Source organism: Durio zibethinus, chromosome 6 (genome assembly GCF_047325235.1).
Source record: "Durio zibethinus cultivar Kanyao isolate XHJ-2024 chromosome 6, ASM4732523v1, whole genome shotgun sequence".
NCBI classification, from domain to species: domain Eukaryota; kingdom Viridiplantae; phylum Streptophyta; class Magnoliopsida; order Malvales; family Malvaceae; genus Durio; species Durio zibethinus.
The window spans coordinates 26,603,138-26,619,711 of NC_143167.1; the positions used below are offsets into that span (position 1 = coordinate 26,603,138).

A 16,574-nucleotide genomic window follows, 5' to 3' on the forward strand; every position below is an offset into this window, starting at 1 on the left:
GAATATATAGTTATTTTCCGTAACAACTTAATTTTCATATTTATAGCTTTTTTTGCATGTTAAAAAAAAATTAAAAAATAAAAACTACTCACTCGTCCCATTACTTTTTTTTTTCTTTAACTCGCCCAAATCTAATAAAAATTGGTTGTTAATCTCACAAAGGCAAAGCGAGGGGATATTTATTACCAAAAAAAAGATATCATCGAAGATCAAATTTAAGTTAGCGCGAAACAGGCGGTTTCCCACGTAAACCATCCTCATATAAACCAACGCAAAGCCGTGTTTGTGGGGTGGTCTCAGACCCAACGTTGGTGGGAACTGGGAACTTCGGAGATCAAAAGGCAATCAAAAGAAAGAGGTCAAAATAATAATAAAAATAAAACCAAACCCTGGGACTTTGAGGAGGATCCAGGGTGGGACAAAATTATAAACAAAAAATTTAAAAAAAAAAGAGAGAAACTAAGGGTATAATACTGCATGAATTAGCATTAACTAATGTCGAGGAGGAAGAAAAGAGTGTTGTTTTGCGGAGGGAGAGGAGAAGATGAAGGCGGGTCATTTAATACGAAAGAGGAGGAACTTGATCGATTTGATTCATTGTCAAAGGAAGGTAGCCAATATAGCCTCAGCGTCAGCGTTTTGCCTTCGCTTGGCACTACTCGTTCCAACCGCAAGGTCATGCTTCGTCGCTTCATTGTCTCCCCTTTCGATCGTCGTTACAGGTTCTGCATTTGCATCTCCTCATCTCCCTTTATTTCATGCAACGTTATCTTATTTTTAAATTTGACTATTAATTGGTTATTACTGAGAGGGATGAGGCCACCGTTGATTTTTCAGGTGCTGGGAGACATTTCTGGTATTTCTAGTGTTCTACACAGCTTGGGTTTCTCCATTTGAATTTGGATTCCTACTAAAACCTGAAAAACCTCTCTCAATAACAGACAACGTTGTCAATGCATTATTTGGCATCGACATTGTATTGACCTTCTTTGTAGCATACCTTGACAAAACTTCGTATCTACTGGAAGATGAACCAAAAAAGATTGGTTGGAGATACGTTCGTACCTGGTTTCTTTTTGATTTCATCTCCATCATCCCTGCTGAAGTTGCTCGTGTTATATTGCCCCATCCTTTTCCATCTTACGGTTTACTTACTTTGCTACGTCTCTGGCGTCTTCGGAGAGTCAGTCAATTCTTTTCCATGTAAGTGGCATTTGTCATCATCTCATTTGCACTAAACTTCAAATTTCATAACAACTTGAATCAATTGGAATGAATGAAGTTCACAGATTGTGATTAATCTCATACTCAGGAAAAGTGAAATATAAATATAGATAAACGGAATCTGAAACCATTAGCTTAGGCTTTTCCAGTGTCAATATTTATATATCTAGTATCAGCCGTGTTTCTTGTAAATTTAAGGTTTATGATTTTTCACCTCAACAAAATGTAACTGTCAAGAAGTGCTCAACCAAAAAAATTATTAGGTGGGGGTGGAAAAATAGTTTTTATTCACTAACATCAACAACCTTATTCCTTTGTTTAGGTTGGAGAAAGATAAGAACTATAGCTATTTTTGGGTTCGATGCCTCAAGCTCATCTGCGTGAGTATTTCTTGGAAAACAGATACATTGTAATATTTGTAAGAGTGGAGATTCTTCATACTTCAATATAGGATGTATGTCACTAGGCTCCTGATGTCCAATGCAGGTTACTCTCTTTGCTGCTCATTTTGCCGCTTGTATCTTCTACTATATCGCTGCTCATTATCATGATCCAGAAAGGGTATGGCTCTATCTTTATATGAAGGACTGGAAGACACTGTCAATACCGGATCGGTATGTGACATCTTTTCATTGGTCCATAGTCACCCTTACAACCACTGGTTATGGTGATCTGCATCCAATGAATGTACAGGAGATGACGTTTGACATATTCTACATACTTTTTAATCTTGGACTGCAAGCGTACTTGGTTGGAAATATGACTAACTTGATTGTCCATGGAGCAAATCGAACTCGAAAATTTGTGAGTAAATGCTAATTTATCATCAATGCCAATTTTAGTATTTCTTCTTAACAGTTCTAGAGGATCTTTCAGCTGGGATATCTCCATTGTTGGAATGATCAGTTTCAACTAGGAGGGGGCACTTCCTTCTTGAATAATGTTTCTAGCTAGGACCATTTGACTTTCTCCAGGCACTTAATTCAGCTATCTCTGACATATATTTGCAAAATGTGTATCATTTCAGATTTGCAACTTTATGTATATGAAATTAATCAAAATGACATAAGCAGAATAGATTTAAGCTTCTTTCAGTCCTTCCAGAGTGGAAACTGTTTGTTAACTGTATATACTTAAAGGTCATGATTTGACTACCTTCAAAAAGATTAACGTTATCACCAACTAATCTGCATTGTATTATTAATGCACTCTGTTGAGTGGCACTTTCGATAGGCAAGATAAGTTGCTCTAGAATTTTTGAACTTCTCAAGCTTCTATAAGCAATATGATTAATTAATGAGTCATGAGTATTTCTGCATGTGTCTTTTGTCTCAATGGATCAATTAAAGTGATCTTGAGTATATCATTTGTGGGCCCTTTCCAGAGAGAAAACATACAAGCTGCCTCAAATTTTGCCCAAAGGAATCAACTCCCTGTACGCCTGCAAGATCAGATGCTCGCTCATTTGTCTTTGAAGTACCGAACTGATTCAGAAGGAGTGCAGCAGCAAGAGACTATTGATGCCCTTCCTAAAGCTATTAGATCAAGCATTGCGCATTTTCTGTTCTACTCAGCGGTTGATAATGTGTACTTGTTCCGTGGGGTATCAAACGACTTACTTTTCCAACTGGTAAAGCTGCAATCACTGCTTTATCTTTGTTTGTAGTGTTTGATTTTGATCAAATGTCCAAAGACCTATGGTCTTGCAATGAATAAGAAAATAGTATTGTTGTTATATCCACACTTTAATAAGGATTCCAATAAATTCTATAAGTAAGATGAGTTTATTTGACTTGTCTTGAATTGTTGTATTTTCAAGGTCTCGGAGATGAAAGCTGAGTATTATCCCCCCAACGAAGATGTGATTTTACAGAATGAAGGGCCTACAGAAATGTACATATTGGTAAATGGTGCTGTGGTAAGAACCTCCCCCCCCCCCCCCCCCCCCTTCCACCTTCATCTTTTGCTATGTCATTCCTTGAATCTTTTCCCAGAAAAAAGGTTTAAAGATGATAACAAGAACCTTGGATAACCTAATAAACTCCTTGTTGGTTGACCTCTGTCACTTGGAAATCAAAACATTTTATTTTCTTTGGGCGAAATCTAGCTTCTGACATATTGGCTTGATTCACAGGATCTGATTGTGCAAGGAAATGGAGCAGAACAGGCAAGTTTACCATTCAAATCATTTTGCACCAAAAACCATTAGTTGCATTGTGAGGAAATAAAAGAGCTTGCTTCTTATTGACTGATTCCTTATTGCAATGGATCATTGCAGGTTATTGGCGAGAAAACCACCGGAGATGTTGTTGGTGAGACAGGGGTGCTCTGTTACAGGCCACAATTGTTTACAGTCCGGACCAAACGGTTGAGTCAGCTGCTTCGTTTGAACCGCAATGAATTTTTAAATATTATTCAGGCAAATGTTGGAGATGGGACAATAATTATGAAGAATCTTCTTCAGGTCATTTTGCTTAGGCTATTTCTTTATATTTCTTGGATGATTTTAACTTGTTTAACTTTAGATACATTTATTCTCAGAAGATTCGTATCTCACTAAAATTGTTTGCACAAGACAACGACTACTTCTATATGCTAAATCTTCATATATGTCAGAATATTCAGACTGCTATTTCAAAAACGTTATCAAAATTTTTTTTTTTGAGGTGTATAATATTTCAGTTAATTTCTATGGTTAACATTGCTGCAGTCAACCTTTTATATAACTAGGAGTCAGAAATCAGAACAAATAATGTCCTCTATCTTCACTACTAATTAACAGTGCCCAAACAGACAGACATAGTGTCAAAGTTATTACATGATAGTTCACATTTGAATTCCTTTCTGCATATGTTATTACCGTTAAAAGTTTATCATAGGATATTTGGTGGACTTCAGCCATAAACCAAGTTTCTTTTGAACATAAACACTTTTACCTGCTCATATATCTACAAATATAAAAACAGATTGCATATGGAAAATTTCAATAAAGCGTACATGAAAATATTGTCTGTGCAAAATAAATTTTCCTGATGTACTATTTGTATAGTTGAAATGAAGTTGATGCTTCTGTTATGTTGTTTATTGTTCAAATGTAATTGGACAAGTTCTATACATTCATGTTCAAACGTATAGGCACATCATGTTAGAACAAATATATGCTAGTCTCATCTGATACTGTTATTGTGCTTAATGCAAACTATCTACATTATTAAATAGATCTAATGGACCGGCAAGATAAGATTTATGGGGTAAAAGAAATTTCTGTGGGAGAAATCTACTGACTGCATTTACTTAATCTTGGTGATGCAGCATCTGAAGGAGTCCAGTGATCCGGTGATGGCAGAAATATTGCATGAAACAGAACACATGCTAGCAAGGGGCAGATTGGATTTGCCTCTTAGTTTATGCTTTGCAGCAGCCAGAGGAGATGATTTATTGCTGCAGCAGTTGCTGAAACGTGGTTCAGATCCAAATGAGGCGGACAATTGTGGGCGAACAGCTTTGGTATGAATGCCTCCCCTTTTCTTTACAAAAGTTTATATACTTATATGCATTTATGTCGCTTATATCTTAAGATGGGTATCTTATATTTGTTCTTTGACCTTCTGTTGGCTTCTATGCAACAGCATATCGCCGCATCCAATGGAAGTAACCATTGTGTAATTCTGCTTCTCGAGTATGGAGCCAATCCTAACATCAGAGGTATTCATCGATTATCAGATCTTTTTGTTTTTTATTTTATCCTTGACTTCTTGTTGATTAATCTCTATATGCACCTTATTTTCCTTACAGGCAGTCAATTTTATACTTTACCAAATTATACTCATGAAATTAGGAGAACTAGATTCAACTTTTTACTTTCCACAGGCAACACAATTTCCTTCCTTTTCTACGAGAATGCCTTCGCTTGAAAAATAAGAAACTACTAATATGCATGTACCAAGAGAATGCCTTTGAAGAAGATACTAGATTATTTGCTTCTTTTTTTCCTTTTTATGTCTGTTAGTAGTTAGCTTTCATACCCTTCAGTTCCCATGAAGGGCTGAACTTTCCGTATTGAATGCATTTCTAAGTACTGCTATCAACAACACTTTTGTAAAGGTTAGACATGTTCTGAAATTATTTACATTGCAAAGCACAACTTTTTTCTTCCATTCCATCTATATCTTCATTTGTTCCTGCTAACTAGAATCACTTGTTCTTATGCAGATTCCGAAGGAAATGTTCCATTATGGGAAGCAATAATGGGGAAGCATGAATCTGTGATTAAACTTCTGGTAGATAATGGTGCAACGTTATCCTATGGTGATGTGGGTCAGTTTGCTTGCTCTGCTGTTGAACAAAACAATTTAGATTTACTTAAGGACATTCTGAAATATGGAGGGGATGTAAGACAGCCCAAGAGCAATGGAACCACAGCTATTCATGCTGCAATCTGTGAAGGGAATGTTGAAATGGTGAGGTTCTTGTTAAAGCAAGGGGCGGATATTAACGCGAAAGATTCACATGGATGGACAGCAAGGGCTATGGCAGATCATCAGGGCCATGAAGAGATACTGGAGTTATTGCAAAAAGGGGTGGAGGTCAAGAATTTATCAGTTGTCACATTTCCGAATAAGCAAGTAGCCTCTCATAGGAAGGCCATTGCCAAGTACAGCAGCGAGCCCACTATACCTCCTTATACTTGTGAAGTTGTGCCTCCAGCTCCTGATATGACATTGATGAACAACCAGCGTAGGCGAAAGGCAAACACTTTCCATAATTCACTATTTGGTATTATATCAGCTGCCAATACCGGTAAGAATGCGTCTCACTTTCCTGTGATATTGAATCTAGTTAATAGACTTCTTTGGGGAAGCAAATTTATGAGATTGAGTACCTACTAGGAAAAGTTTTGGCAGATTCCCGGAGTATAAAACATTGACAATTCGTGTATTTTTGTTGTGTTTTGCCCAAAAATTACTTGTTACAATTTCTGTTGACATGAAAAACATGAAATATATATTTTTTAATTTTTGTTAAACCCATATATGACTTTTGTTAAAATTTTAAGTCATGTCACTTGGGTTTTTTTGTTTTAGTTTCATGTCACCTTGTGATGTTATAGATTGTCAGGTTTTTGTGTAATTGTATTCTGTTTATAGTGTTGAAAAAGTTGTCAAAAGTGAAGTTTATCTATGCAGGTGAAAGTCCTACAGCAGCAGGTTTTCCAGCATTCTCAGCTTTAAGCAACTTTTCTGCTAGAGTCACCATCAGTTGCCCTGAAAGAAGTCAAGTTCCCAGTAGGCTCATACTTTTGCCAAAGTCCATGGAAGAACTTTTGGATATTGGTGCCCAAAGATTTGGGTTCGCTCCTACTAGAGTTATGACAGAACAAGAGGCTGAAATCGATGATATAGAGCTTATTAGAGATGGTGATCATCTCATTCTTGTAAGTTCTGGATATGAAATTCCGACAAGCCAGATGGTTGAAGCTTCAATTCAAAGCAGTAATTCCAACACTCATGGTGGCATCTAAAATTATACTATTAATTTATTTTTCATTTTTTTTCTATATATATATATGTGTGTATAGCTGATTCCCCATAGTTAGGAAAATTTTCCATTATTATTATTATTATTATTATTTTTTGATCCAGGTGCTTTATATTATCATGGGCAAGCAGTAGAGTGAGAAGAAAAACAAAAAGAAAAAACATATAAATTGTATAAATTGTATAAATGGCAAGCATCTCCTTTTGTTCAATGTAATTTCAAGGGTGCTTTTTATTTTAGAAAATTCCAAAGCCTTGGTGACAAAATTCTTTTATTTTATTTAGTATAAAAACTTTTATTTTATTTTATCGCTTTACAGTTACTTTTCAAGTGTTATATTTTATTTGCAAATTACAATATTAGGAATTAACTAGAATTTCATAACTTGAGTATATGATTCGAAAATTACGCTTGTATCTTCTTTGGAGTTTGAGTCCGAAAATTTAAAGTTTAAACCTCATTTCCGGACAGGGTTAATATGTAAAATAACCTCTTACTATTCATCTTTTAACTTGCCATTTAAAAAAATAAAATTTTAATTTTGATATTTTAATTTTTATTTCGTTAATATTTTAGTATCTCATATTATTCTTTTTAATTAAGTGATTAACGTAATATGAATATAAAAAATTATGTCTCGTGTTATAAATATTTAATTATCATTGTGTCAATTATTATCATATTAATAAAAAATTTTAAAAATTTTAAATTTTAAAAATATTAAAAATTAAAAATTAAAATTAAAATAAAAATAAAAACAAAAGGGGTCCAAGCTGACAAGCCCAAACTTACACCTAAATCTCTAAAACAATTCAATAAAAATTAAATAAGGATGAGCAAATAATGGATTTGATTAATTCGATTAAAATAATTTAAATTGAAATAAATCAAGTTTTTTTGGTTAATGGAATCAATTTATGCCCTAACAGATTGATTGATTAACCTAATTACATCAATTGTCGATTATTAAATTAATCAAACTTTAAATCTCATTAATTTTAATATAGTTGAGCCTAATTTTTAATAAATTTTTATTATTATAAAGTTTACTGTTTTTTCAAAAAAGTTTATTTGGGCGGGTTTAGTCATGGTGAGACCCATAGACATTGATGCATTTATATATACATATTGGGGTTGATGCATTATATGGGTTTTATAAATTTATATAAGTTAAATTAATTTGGTTAATAGATTTAAAAATCCCAAAACAAAATTGAATTAACTAAGAATAATTTCCAACTTAATCAAACACACCAAACCGTTTTAACCAAATTTTTTTACCCCGTTTTAAAAGAAAAATTACCACCCTTACAATTCCAGACAATATTTTAATATAAAAATTTACAATCAAATTTAATTCTTAATTTAATAGGTTCCTAAGTCACTTTTAACAAATAATATTTAACAATTTTAAATTTTAACATTTACAATTTCATTTTTATCCTCAAATTACGATCTTTTTATATATAAAAAAAAAATTGCCATATTCTTGGTGATTTTGAGTGGTTCTAAAAGTGTAAGTAGATGTTAGTAAAAATTATGTTTCTAGTAGTAGAATAGATAGAAGGCAAAAGGCATATACACGACAGTGTGACAGTTAATACCAACAGCCAACAGAACAAAAATTAAAACCGTCAGCCTCAGCTCTTTGATAGCTCTATAGCAGCAGTGTACATTTCAATATAATTAAGCACATTCTTTCTGCCAAACAACATGACAAATGCACCAATGCTCGCATTTAGATTTTGAAGGACAATACTTAATTTAGCAAATTTAAATTGTTAGTTCAAAATTTAATGTAAAAAATGAAGGTGTAGTCTAATTAGTTTTTATCGATATCTAACAAATCTGAAATTTAAATTTCAACACATGCAATATACTTTTTTATCTTCAGCGGCTGGCTATAGGTTCCGTTATTATACAAAATATTAATGTAAAAACTTTGTCAAAAACATAATGTACCTGTGTCCAACACCCTATGAGTCCTCGTTACATAGATAAAGCATGAAGAACTAGAATACTGTAAACAGAACTCAACAAATTAATTCATATTCATGATTCAAATATAAATATGTTAGCATGGACAAATTTTGACCAGCAAAAAAAATATTTCTACTAAAGTAAAAACCAATAAAAGAATTGGCCGTTCCATTTTTAACATGAAAAGTACCGCATCCCCTCGTCTATATTAGCAATGACAAGAATCTGACCCTCCTCTTCTTTCCCCACCCCCACCCCAAAAGAATGCAATGATTGAAGGGCTATTAGACCTAAACCCTCACTGTTAATATTCTAGCAGATATGCCTAGCTTTTGAGTATTAACAAATAGAATAGCAAAGAAGAAAGGGGGAAAATACAGTTCAATGCTTCCTTTCCTCTATTTCTTCATCTTACCAGAAAAATGTTGAATTTTTTTGGTAATTAACCGGCTATACAAAAGGCAACATCTTGGACATTCTTTCCTTAGGATCATGATTGTTTCTTCAATCAGGCAGGGGATTATAATCAAGAATTAGTAATCTTCGTCATAGCAGGCTCATTGTACACTACATATTATTGTTGCTCCGGATGAGTTCAGCATTTTCTTGCGGATGAACCTGAAAACCATGCCATATTCGAGCACAAGGATGAATGAACTTATAATCTGGTAATAAAATGGCACATCACAAAAAGTAAATTTAAAGATAAAGATATACCTGATATAACCTTTCTTCCTTGAAGCTTACAGTTCTAAGCTTCAACTCTCCTCTGTTGGTTGTCATCTCATCCAATATCTCAGCATCATAAAAGTCATCTTCAGTCACTTCACTGCGAGAGTCAGGTGGTTCCCTTTCCTGTTTAAATTATGTCTGTGAATCAAAGTGCATATGGAGAAGAAAGAAGTATAACATCATTTAAATCAAAGGAACATCTATATCTTGAACTTGGCTGGACAACAGCAAGAAGATTGTTTCATTTATGCTAAAAAAAAAAAAACCTTCAATTAGGGAGAGGAAACTCGTTCCACAAGTTCTTTTGACGGGGGGAAACCAAACATTAATTTCCCAACAGGATTAAAAAGCAGAAAATTCTGTGAATGTAGCTGAAAAGCTATCCCAGGAAAGGAAAGCACTCCAAACTGCTTGTCAGTCGCTAAACACTGACTAATTTCCCAACAGATACTAATAGCAGCTAAAACTGAACAACAGGTTAGTAATATTAGTGCTCTGCTCTACTAACGGTAAAAGTTATTTTCTCATTATTATTGTAATTATTATTTACTACTACCAGGTGAAAAGATTGGTCTAGTTCTAAAAAAGCAACGGACCAAAAAACCTATGTACCTTGAGTGTTGTACTTGAGTTTCTCCGAGGTGTACCAGCAATCTCTTCATATTCAGCAGCATCAAGTTCCCGAAGATGTTCAGGATGGAAAAGCTTTGGAAGAATGTGCTGTCTGATGCTGACGAGGAGGAAGAAAGGTAGTGGAAACAGTATTCCAGCTATAGGTATCCATGTCACCCCAAAACAAACCAGAAGATATACAAATTGGAAGAGTGTAAACATCAAAATGGATTTGAAAGGTACAGACTCCACAAATGATGCATGAACACCTTTAAGGACTCTGTTCAAAGATATAAGATGCAAAACCACATCAACCATCAAATTCAGTTTGTTATCAAAGTTCAACTACATCTTCTAAACAAAATCAGTCTATCACCCCTTTAAACACGCTTAAAGATTTCTAGGCTGCATTTATAGGACTTCACTGCTGCTGAGCTTACTATGGATATGGTCCTAAATAAAGAACAAGGACACAATGATTAGTATAGCCAACCCCATTCAGTAGGGAAAGGCTTAGTTTGTTGTTATAGTTGAGAAGACAAAGTAGATTAGTTCTCTTTCCTGCGAAATAGTCTGTGAAAGAAATTAAAAATATTTTAAATTCAGGAAATTTCCCAAACCTCCAAAAAGAAATTAGATGTATCATCAAATATCTTTCCATAAAATGCCAGTGTTGTATTTAAGGTTATTTTTAAGTTACATTGACTTACTTGTAGCGCCTGCTAGGGGTGATGAAGAGTAGCAACATCCTTTCCCAGAACTGGTTCCCTGGGAGGCTGTCAATGGCCATGTATGCAAAGTATCCCCACAGTACTGAGGTAGGTATCATTTTTATTATAGGCAGAACACACATTGAAAGTCCCACAGGGAATGACTGCAACAGGTTGCTCATTAACTCTAACAGGCAAATAAGGGTCAATATGTTTCTCAGGATCAAAATTTTCTTTTGCATCCTCCCCACCATCACCTTTCATTACAGCCTCTTTCAAGTTCTTCAACTCTTTATCTACAGAAGTAGGCTGCAATAACATCCATATTATGCTCACTGAGCCTTGAAATTGATCAAATATGCCAGCATGCATGTGTAAATAGGAATAGTATAAGCAGTACTACAAGCCTACAGTACTTACTGCAGGAGATGCATCCATTTCTATGAACACAGCTTGCATCCTTCCATAGATTTCTGAGTTGCTCGCTTGTTGCAGCATGCCCTCCTTGGCATTTTTTACCATTTTTTTCCGAATCAGCTGCAATTGATGGGTTATATAGTCTAAGAATCCACATTAATGGGAATCATATAACAATTAAGGGAATAGTTTCTAAAAGTACTACAACCCACCAGCCTTTTGAGAACTGCAAGGCTCTTAGTGTGCATAGGAGATTGTGGTAGGACCCCATTTGAAGGAGGGAGTCCAAGCAACCCACAAATCAAAGTCTGAAACCATGATTGACAAGAAGCATTTAAGCCTGAAATTAGTAGGAAATATAGATTTGAAAATATAACTTGTGTAAAAGGGGGAGGGGGGGGGGGGGGGGGAGTACTCAGAGAGAGTAGGTCGGAAGCATCAGTTAAGTACCATAACTCCTAGCAACAAGACATCATGATGGTAAGCAGAGGGATTTTTAAGGTTAAACTCCTTTTGTTGTGCCATCTGTGAAGCGACGCTGTGATCGAAGAAGTATAGACCTGCTATCATCAATGCTGGTATAAAGGCAGCAAAGATATACACTATCGAAACATTTCCCATATCCTGTAATAAGAGATATAATAAATACAAATTTATCTTTAGTCTCATCTAATTAGAAAAACCAGGTATGCACTGAAAAATACTCTAGATCCACAACAAAATGCTCCTAGATTGTAGCTTAAGGTTATGTATTTTTTAGACAATTCAATTATAAGATACAGGAAAACATAAGATCTCTGAAACGGAACAAATAAAATAATTGATTCACAACTTACCTTTATCACTGTCCAATGATATAATGATGCAGGTTCCCAAAGAAGTGGACAGAAAAGCCTCCTGAGAACTCCAGAATTAACTTTGCCAGGCATCGTATAAGACAATGCTGTCCAACACAAGACCATTAGGGGAACCCCATAATCTGCAATAAAACCTCGAAGCCAACCTGAAAGCAGAGCCATTAAAAATGAGATTAAAAACAAAAGATCATAAACTAACTTCACACAGAATTTCCAGTGAAGCTATCAAATCAGTCAATCCCAGGTGGTGGGTTGATGTACCTGTTCCATAACGCCATGATCTTGCCTTCCTAGTCTTTAGGGCAGTGAATAGAAGCCCAAATGAGAAAATGACCGCCAGCAAGCCATTGGCATATAGCCAGGGGAATTGATATTTCTCCAACTTAGGATTTTCACCTTTGGGAATATTGAACTCACTGACCACTCCCTATGATCCAAACATTATCATTATCAGGGTCAAACTAAAGGATTCTGTCATCATAAACCTCAAACTTTGTTTGTCGCATAAGTCAGTCAATACCTTAACAGCCTCTTGAAGGAAAAGAATAGTTATCAACATGCCAAAAAGCTCTCCTGCAATTCTTGTGAATCTGGTGATTATGTTGCATGCATTGAATATAGCAAGAAGAATGAGCAGAAAAGCTGTCCATACACAGACCCTGGGAAGGAAATCAAAAGGAAAGAAATTAAACAAAAAGAACATTTCTTCTGAATCAAGAAGCTTGAAAAACATTACATAATACTCTTAAAATTACAATAAGAAAAAGAAGAGGGAATTATATACATTACCATGCAGTCCAAGGCAAAAAGAGTTCCTGGCCCAACTCTGGCCTTCCTTTGCTGAAATTGTACAGATAAGTGTACATTATAACTGTTGGCTCTGCAACACCTACTATCAACAAAGGCTGCCCACCCAAAATGGAGTGAATGATTCCACAAATAGCTGTAGAAGCCAAAGTTTCCACAGTGCTGAGGGCGCCATCTAAAACAAGAAAAACATAGTCTTAAGGCTTATTCATGAAAAACCATAAACTCAAGGACAAGAAGATAAATGAGTTCCAGTACTAATATCCAGCATTAATATTCTTTGACATAATATAATTTGCATTGAAGTAACTTCATCCTACATCATGCTGGATTTAGAACATTCTCATTTTAAGGAGACTAACAAATGGAATACCTGTATCTCGACTCAATTGCTCTCCAAAGGCAATAACAGGAAGAGCAGAAGCAAAGAAGATATAGGCAGTTGGAGCTAATATCCTGATAGAAATATAAATTGAAATATGAACCAAAATGGAAAATATATATATCTCCATCAGAGGAACATAAAGTAGTACCAAAAATTTCAAAACAAGAACATACCGAAAGCCTGAGCAAAGTCCACTGACCCAATCTTGCTTGTAGCACGCGCTTCTTCCCTTGATGTCTTTGATTATCCCCTCGAATGGACTTCTGATATTTGGCATAACTGACTCAAGAGAAAAAAAATTTACATAAATCTTATCATCTACATTGTACAATGACAGCAATAACTCTTAATTACATAAGACGAGACAGAACAAAGTGTAAAAAGTTTCCATGAAGTTGGCAAATCACGTGATAGCACGTTAAGGATATGCATATGTCACGGGTCGAGACTTAAGCTCCAAACCCGCGCGGCTCCGGGACCCGGGCATTCACCCTTCCGACATCCCAGATCAGCCTTTCCTGCCACAGTTCACACCCTTGTAAGGTATTGTCCGCTCTGGCCCTCCCTGGCCTCACGGTTTTGTCCTACAAAAGGCGCCTCACAAGGCAGAGATGGTGTGAACCCTTTTATACCCCAGTGACATTCCTATTATGTTCGATGTGAGATTCAGGACTCCCCTTAAGTCCGTGACACATGCATGTATGTACGTATTTGGATTTTGTGAAGACCAATAGAATGTAAGAAGCAAGACGGTCAGAATTAATTACCAAAATCAATGTGATACATGTGGTAATTTATTATAAGTAACAACAGTATACAATATACGCAGATTCATCCAAAAGAAAGATAATATAAAAACCACCTGATCTGCCCATGCTGAAACTGTTATTGGACATATCTCATAAAACAATAAAACAACAACTTTTTAGATGATTTGTTTGGTTTATGGCAGACTGAATCATAAAAGAATCCTAGCATGTCCAAGAAAAAAAAAACCAATTCTACAAGTTTTTATATTATAAACAAAGCATGCTCAGTAAAATTTTCATTTTGAAAGAACCCAAAATGTTACAGCAAGATTGATCTGTATCATGCAAAGCACAATAATTTTACTCGCATTTTCATGAAAGTACTCTAAATGTTAAGCATCCAACGAAAATCAATTAACAATAGTTAAAGATGTCCAACTATCAAGACTCAGCTATTGAACATTACTATCATTCTACACTGCAAAAGAAAAAAAAAACCCTTGTTTTCTACGTTTAGTAAAATCTCCGTGACCCTTCTTTAAAAATAATTAAAAGAAAAAAAGATATGAAGCGGTTTCTCGGATTTTAAGTTCTTTTTTTTCATCGTTTTGATTCCATCTTGAATTCCCATGCACGTAAAAATCTTATATATATCCGAAGGAAAAGATTCCCATTACACCAGCATTTATCATCAATGGAGATGTAAATGGGAAAAACGTTACGGACCTCGAAGCTCCCGCGCCGGGACAGCATCCGAGGCAGGGAGGTGGTCGGAAATTTCGGATTTCTCCGGGAGCTTGGGAGGGCGAAGAGATGAAAATTCTCTCTTCATTCCTAGACTCCTTTAAAAAGGGAAAAAGAAACTCAAACAAAAAAAAATCAAATTTCAAACTTTCTAAAATTTTCCTTTAAATGACAACGATTTATTTATCAGAGAGAGCAAATTTCTGCAGGTGTCGGAGAGAGGCGAGGGGCTGGTTAAAAAACTAAGCGAGTGTTGCGGGCTCCAATTCTATTTGTGGGCCCTTAACATTGGGAGGTATGCTGACGTGGTGTTGTCTCAGTGGGCCAGGCCTTGGCGCACTCGTAAGAAACTCATTTTGATTGGTCTCTAAACACCAATAATATTTAACACGAGGACCAAAGTTGAATCGGTTACAGTTTTAAGTTCGGTTCAATTGATTTCTTGGGTTCAATTTAAAGTTACATTTTTGAAAATTTAGTTACATTTAATGCCTAAAACTAAACATATACTAAATGCTATAAACGCATGACAAATATTAATATTTAAAATAATATTTTATATTAATTTAATAATCGATAATTAATTATTGTGATGGTTTTAATAAATTAAAAAAATTAAAACATTATTTGATAAAATTTATATTTAAAATTTTTTAAAACATAAAATAACAATTTATAACAATTAAATTTGGTTCAACTGGATTTAATTAATGAATTGATCTGTTCCTAATCATCTTGAATAACATGAACAATATGCTTAAAAAAATGATTGTTGGGAAGTAAGTGTGAAAGCGAGATATCCAAACATCTCACGTGAAAACATTCCATACAAAAATGTAGTTTTATTCTCCAAACTGGAACGTTTGAGAATGTAACTTAGCTAGCAAAGCATAGGATTAACGGTAATGGGAGTACTAAACAAATGAGTTAGAAAGAGGGATCTCAATTTTATTCAAATTTTATGAAAAATTGATTTTTTATTCAAATGAAATAAAGATGAATATTAAATTTTGAGATGAAGATGAAAATAAATATAATTTTAAATTATGTTATGTACATAGAAGAAAATAAGTAATATTATACTTGTTTCGTATTTGTATCTTATATATATTTATATATATTTAACAAATAAAATTTTGTTTTAGATTAATTAAATCTAATATATTTTATTTAAAAATATATATTTATAAAAAAATTATATAAATATATAAGATAAAAATTAAAAATAATAAATAAATTTTATATTTTTATTTTTTCTAAAATGTCATTAGTATAGAGATTCTCTGTAATCATTAAATTTTTATGAAATGTGAATGAATTTAAAATATTTATTGAATATAAATATAAGTATAAAAATAAATATAATATAAAAAATTGAAGATGAGAATAAGAAATATTTCATCTTGTCTCGTACTTGCTCGTTAAAATTTTTAATTAGCAAAATGGAGGAAAAACTTAAAAATATATAAAAAAAATATTTAAAAGATGTTGCTGTAAAATGAGACAATGAGGAGGTAGCAAAATCTGTTGCTGCCTGAAAAATTAGATAAACTCGATTGATCGAAGAAGTCAACGATTGAAACCTTAAAAAAATTTAATTTTAATTTGAAGTAGTTCAGACTCGTGTTTGATTCGAATTAGAAACTTATATGATCTGAAACTCATAAAAACTAAAAGAGATTCAAATTATAATTAATTTGAAGTTGATTAAAATTGAAATAAATCAATTTTAAAATGATTTAAATTAAAAACCTATGAAAATTCAAAATGATTATAACTTGAAATAATTTAAATGAAATTATGTGAACCTGAAACAATC

At 34.0% G+C, this 16,574-nt stretch overlaps 1 protein-coding gene and 1 pseudogene across 2 annotated transcripts; one reads left to right on the forward strand and one right to left on the reverse strand.

Annotated features, from left to right (window-relative positions):
* Window positions 1-287: 287 nt before the first annotated feature.
* LOC111285423 (potassium channel AKT1-like) lies at window positions 288-7,000 on the forward strand. The gene is made up of 12 exons (XM_022874873.2): window positions 288-722; window positions 838-1,203; window positions 1,547-1,604; window positions 1,711-2,028; window positions 2,609-2,854; window positions 3,044-3,142; window positions 3,359-3,391; window positions 3,503-3,688; window positions 4,537-4,731; window positions 4,854-4,929; window positions 5,437-6,024; window positions 6,411-7,000. Exons 1-12 carry the CDS (start codon window positions 496-498, stop codon window positions 6,743-6,745), a joined length of 2,727 nt encoding a protein of 908 aa, XP_022730608.2. The 5' UTR covers window positions 288-495; the 3' UTR covers window positions 6,746-7,000.
* Window positions 7,001-9,441: 2,441 nt separating this feature from the next.
* Window positions 9,442-13,545, reverse strand: LOC111284950 (putative boron transporter 7; annotated as a pseudogene). Its single transcript, XR_016343344.1, has 12 exons — window positions 13,436-13,545; window positions 13,251-13,333; window positions 12,860-13,052; window positions 12,591-12,729; window positions 12,332-12,497; window positions 12,050-12,216; window positions 11,664-11,837; window positions 11,426-11,521; window positions 11,217-11,333; window positions 10,797-11,105; window positions 10,087-10,366; window positions 9,442-9,597 (listed from the first exon to the last, which is right to left on the reverse strand). The product of XR_016343344.1 is annotated as a putative boron transporter 7 (transcript).
* Between the last annotated feature and the right edge of the window lie 3,029 nt (window positions 13,546-16,574).

Excerpts from the sequence above, each read along its gene's own strand:
- LOC111285423 (XM_022874873.2), top strand. The coding sequence starts at position 496 with ATGTCGAGGAGGAAGAAAAGAGTGTTGTTTTGCGGAGGGAGAGGAGAA. Across the intron at positions 2,029-2,608 it reads CAAATCGAACTCGAAAATTT|AGAGAAAACATACAAGCTGC; the intron begins GTGAGTAAATGC and ends GGCCCTTTCCAG. Across the intron at positions 4,732-4,853 it reads ATTGTGGGCGAACAGCTTTG|CATATCGCCGCATCCAATGG; the intron begins GTATGAATGCCT and ends TCTATGCAACAG.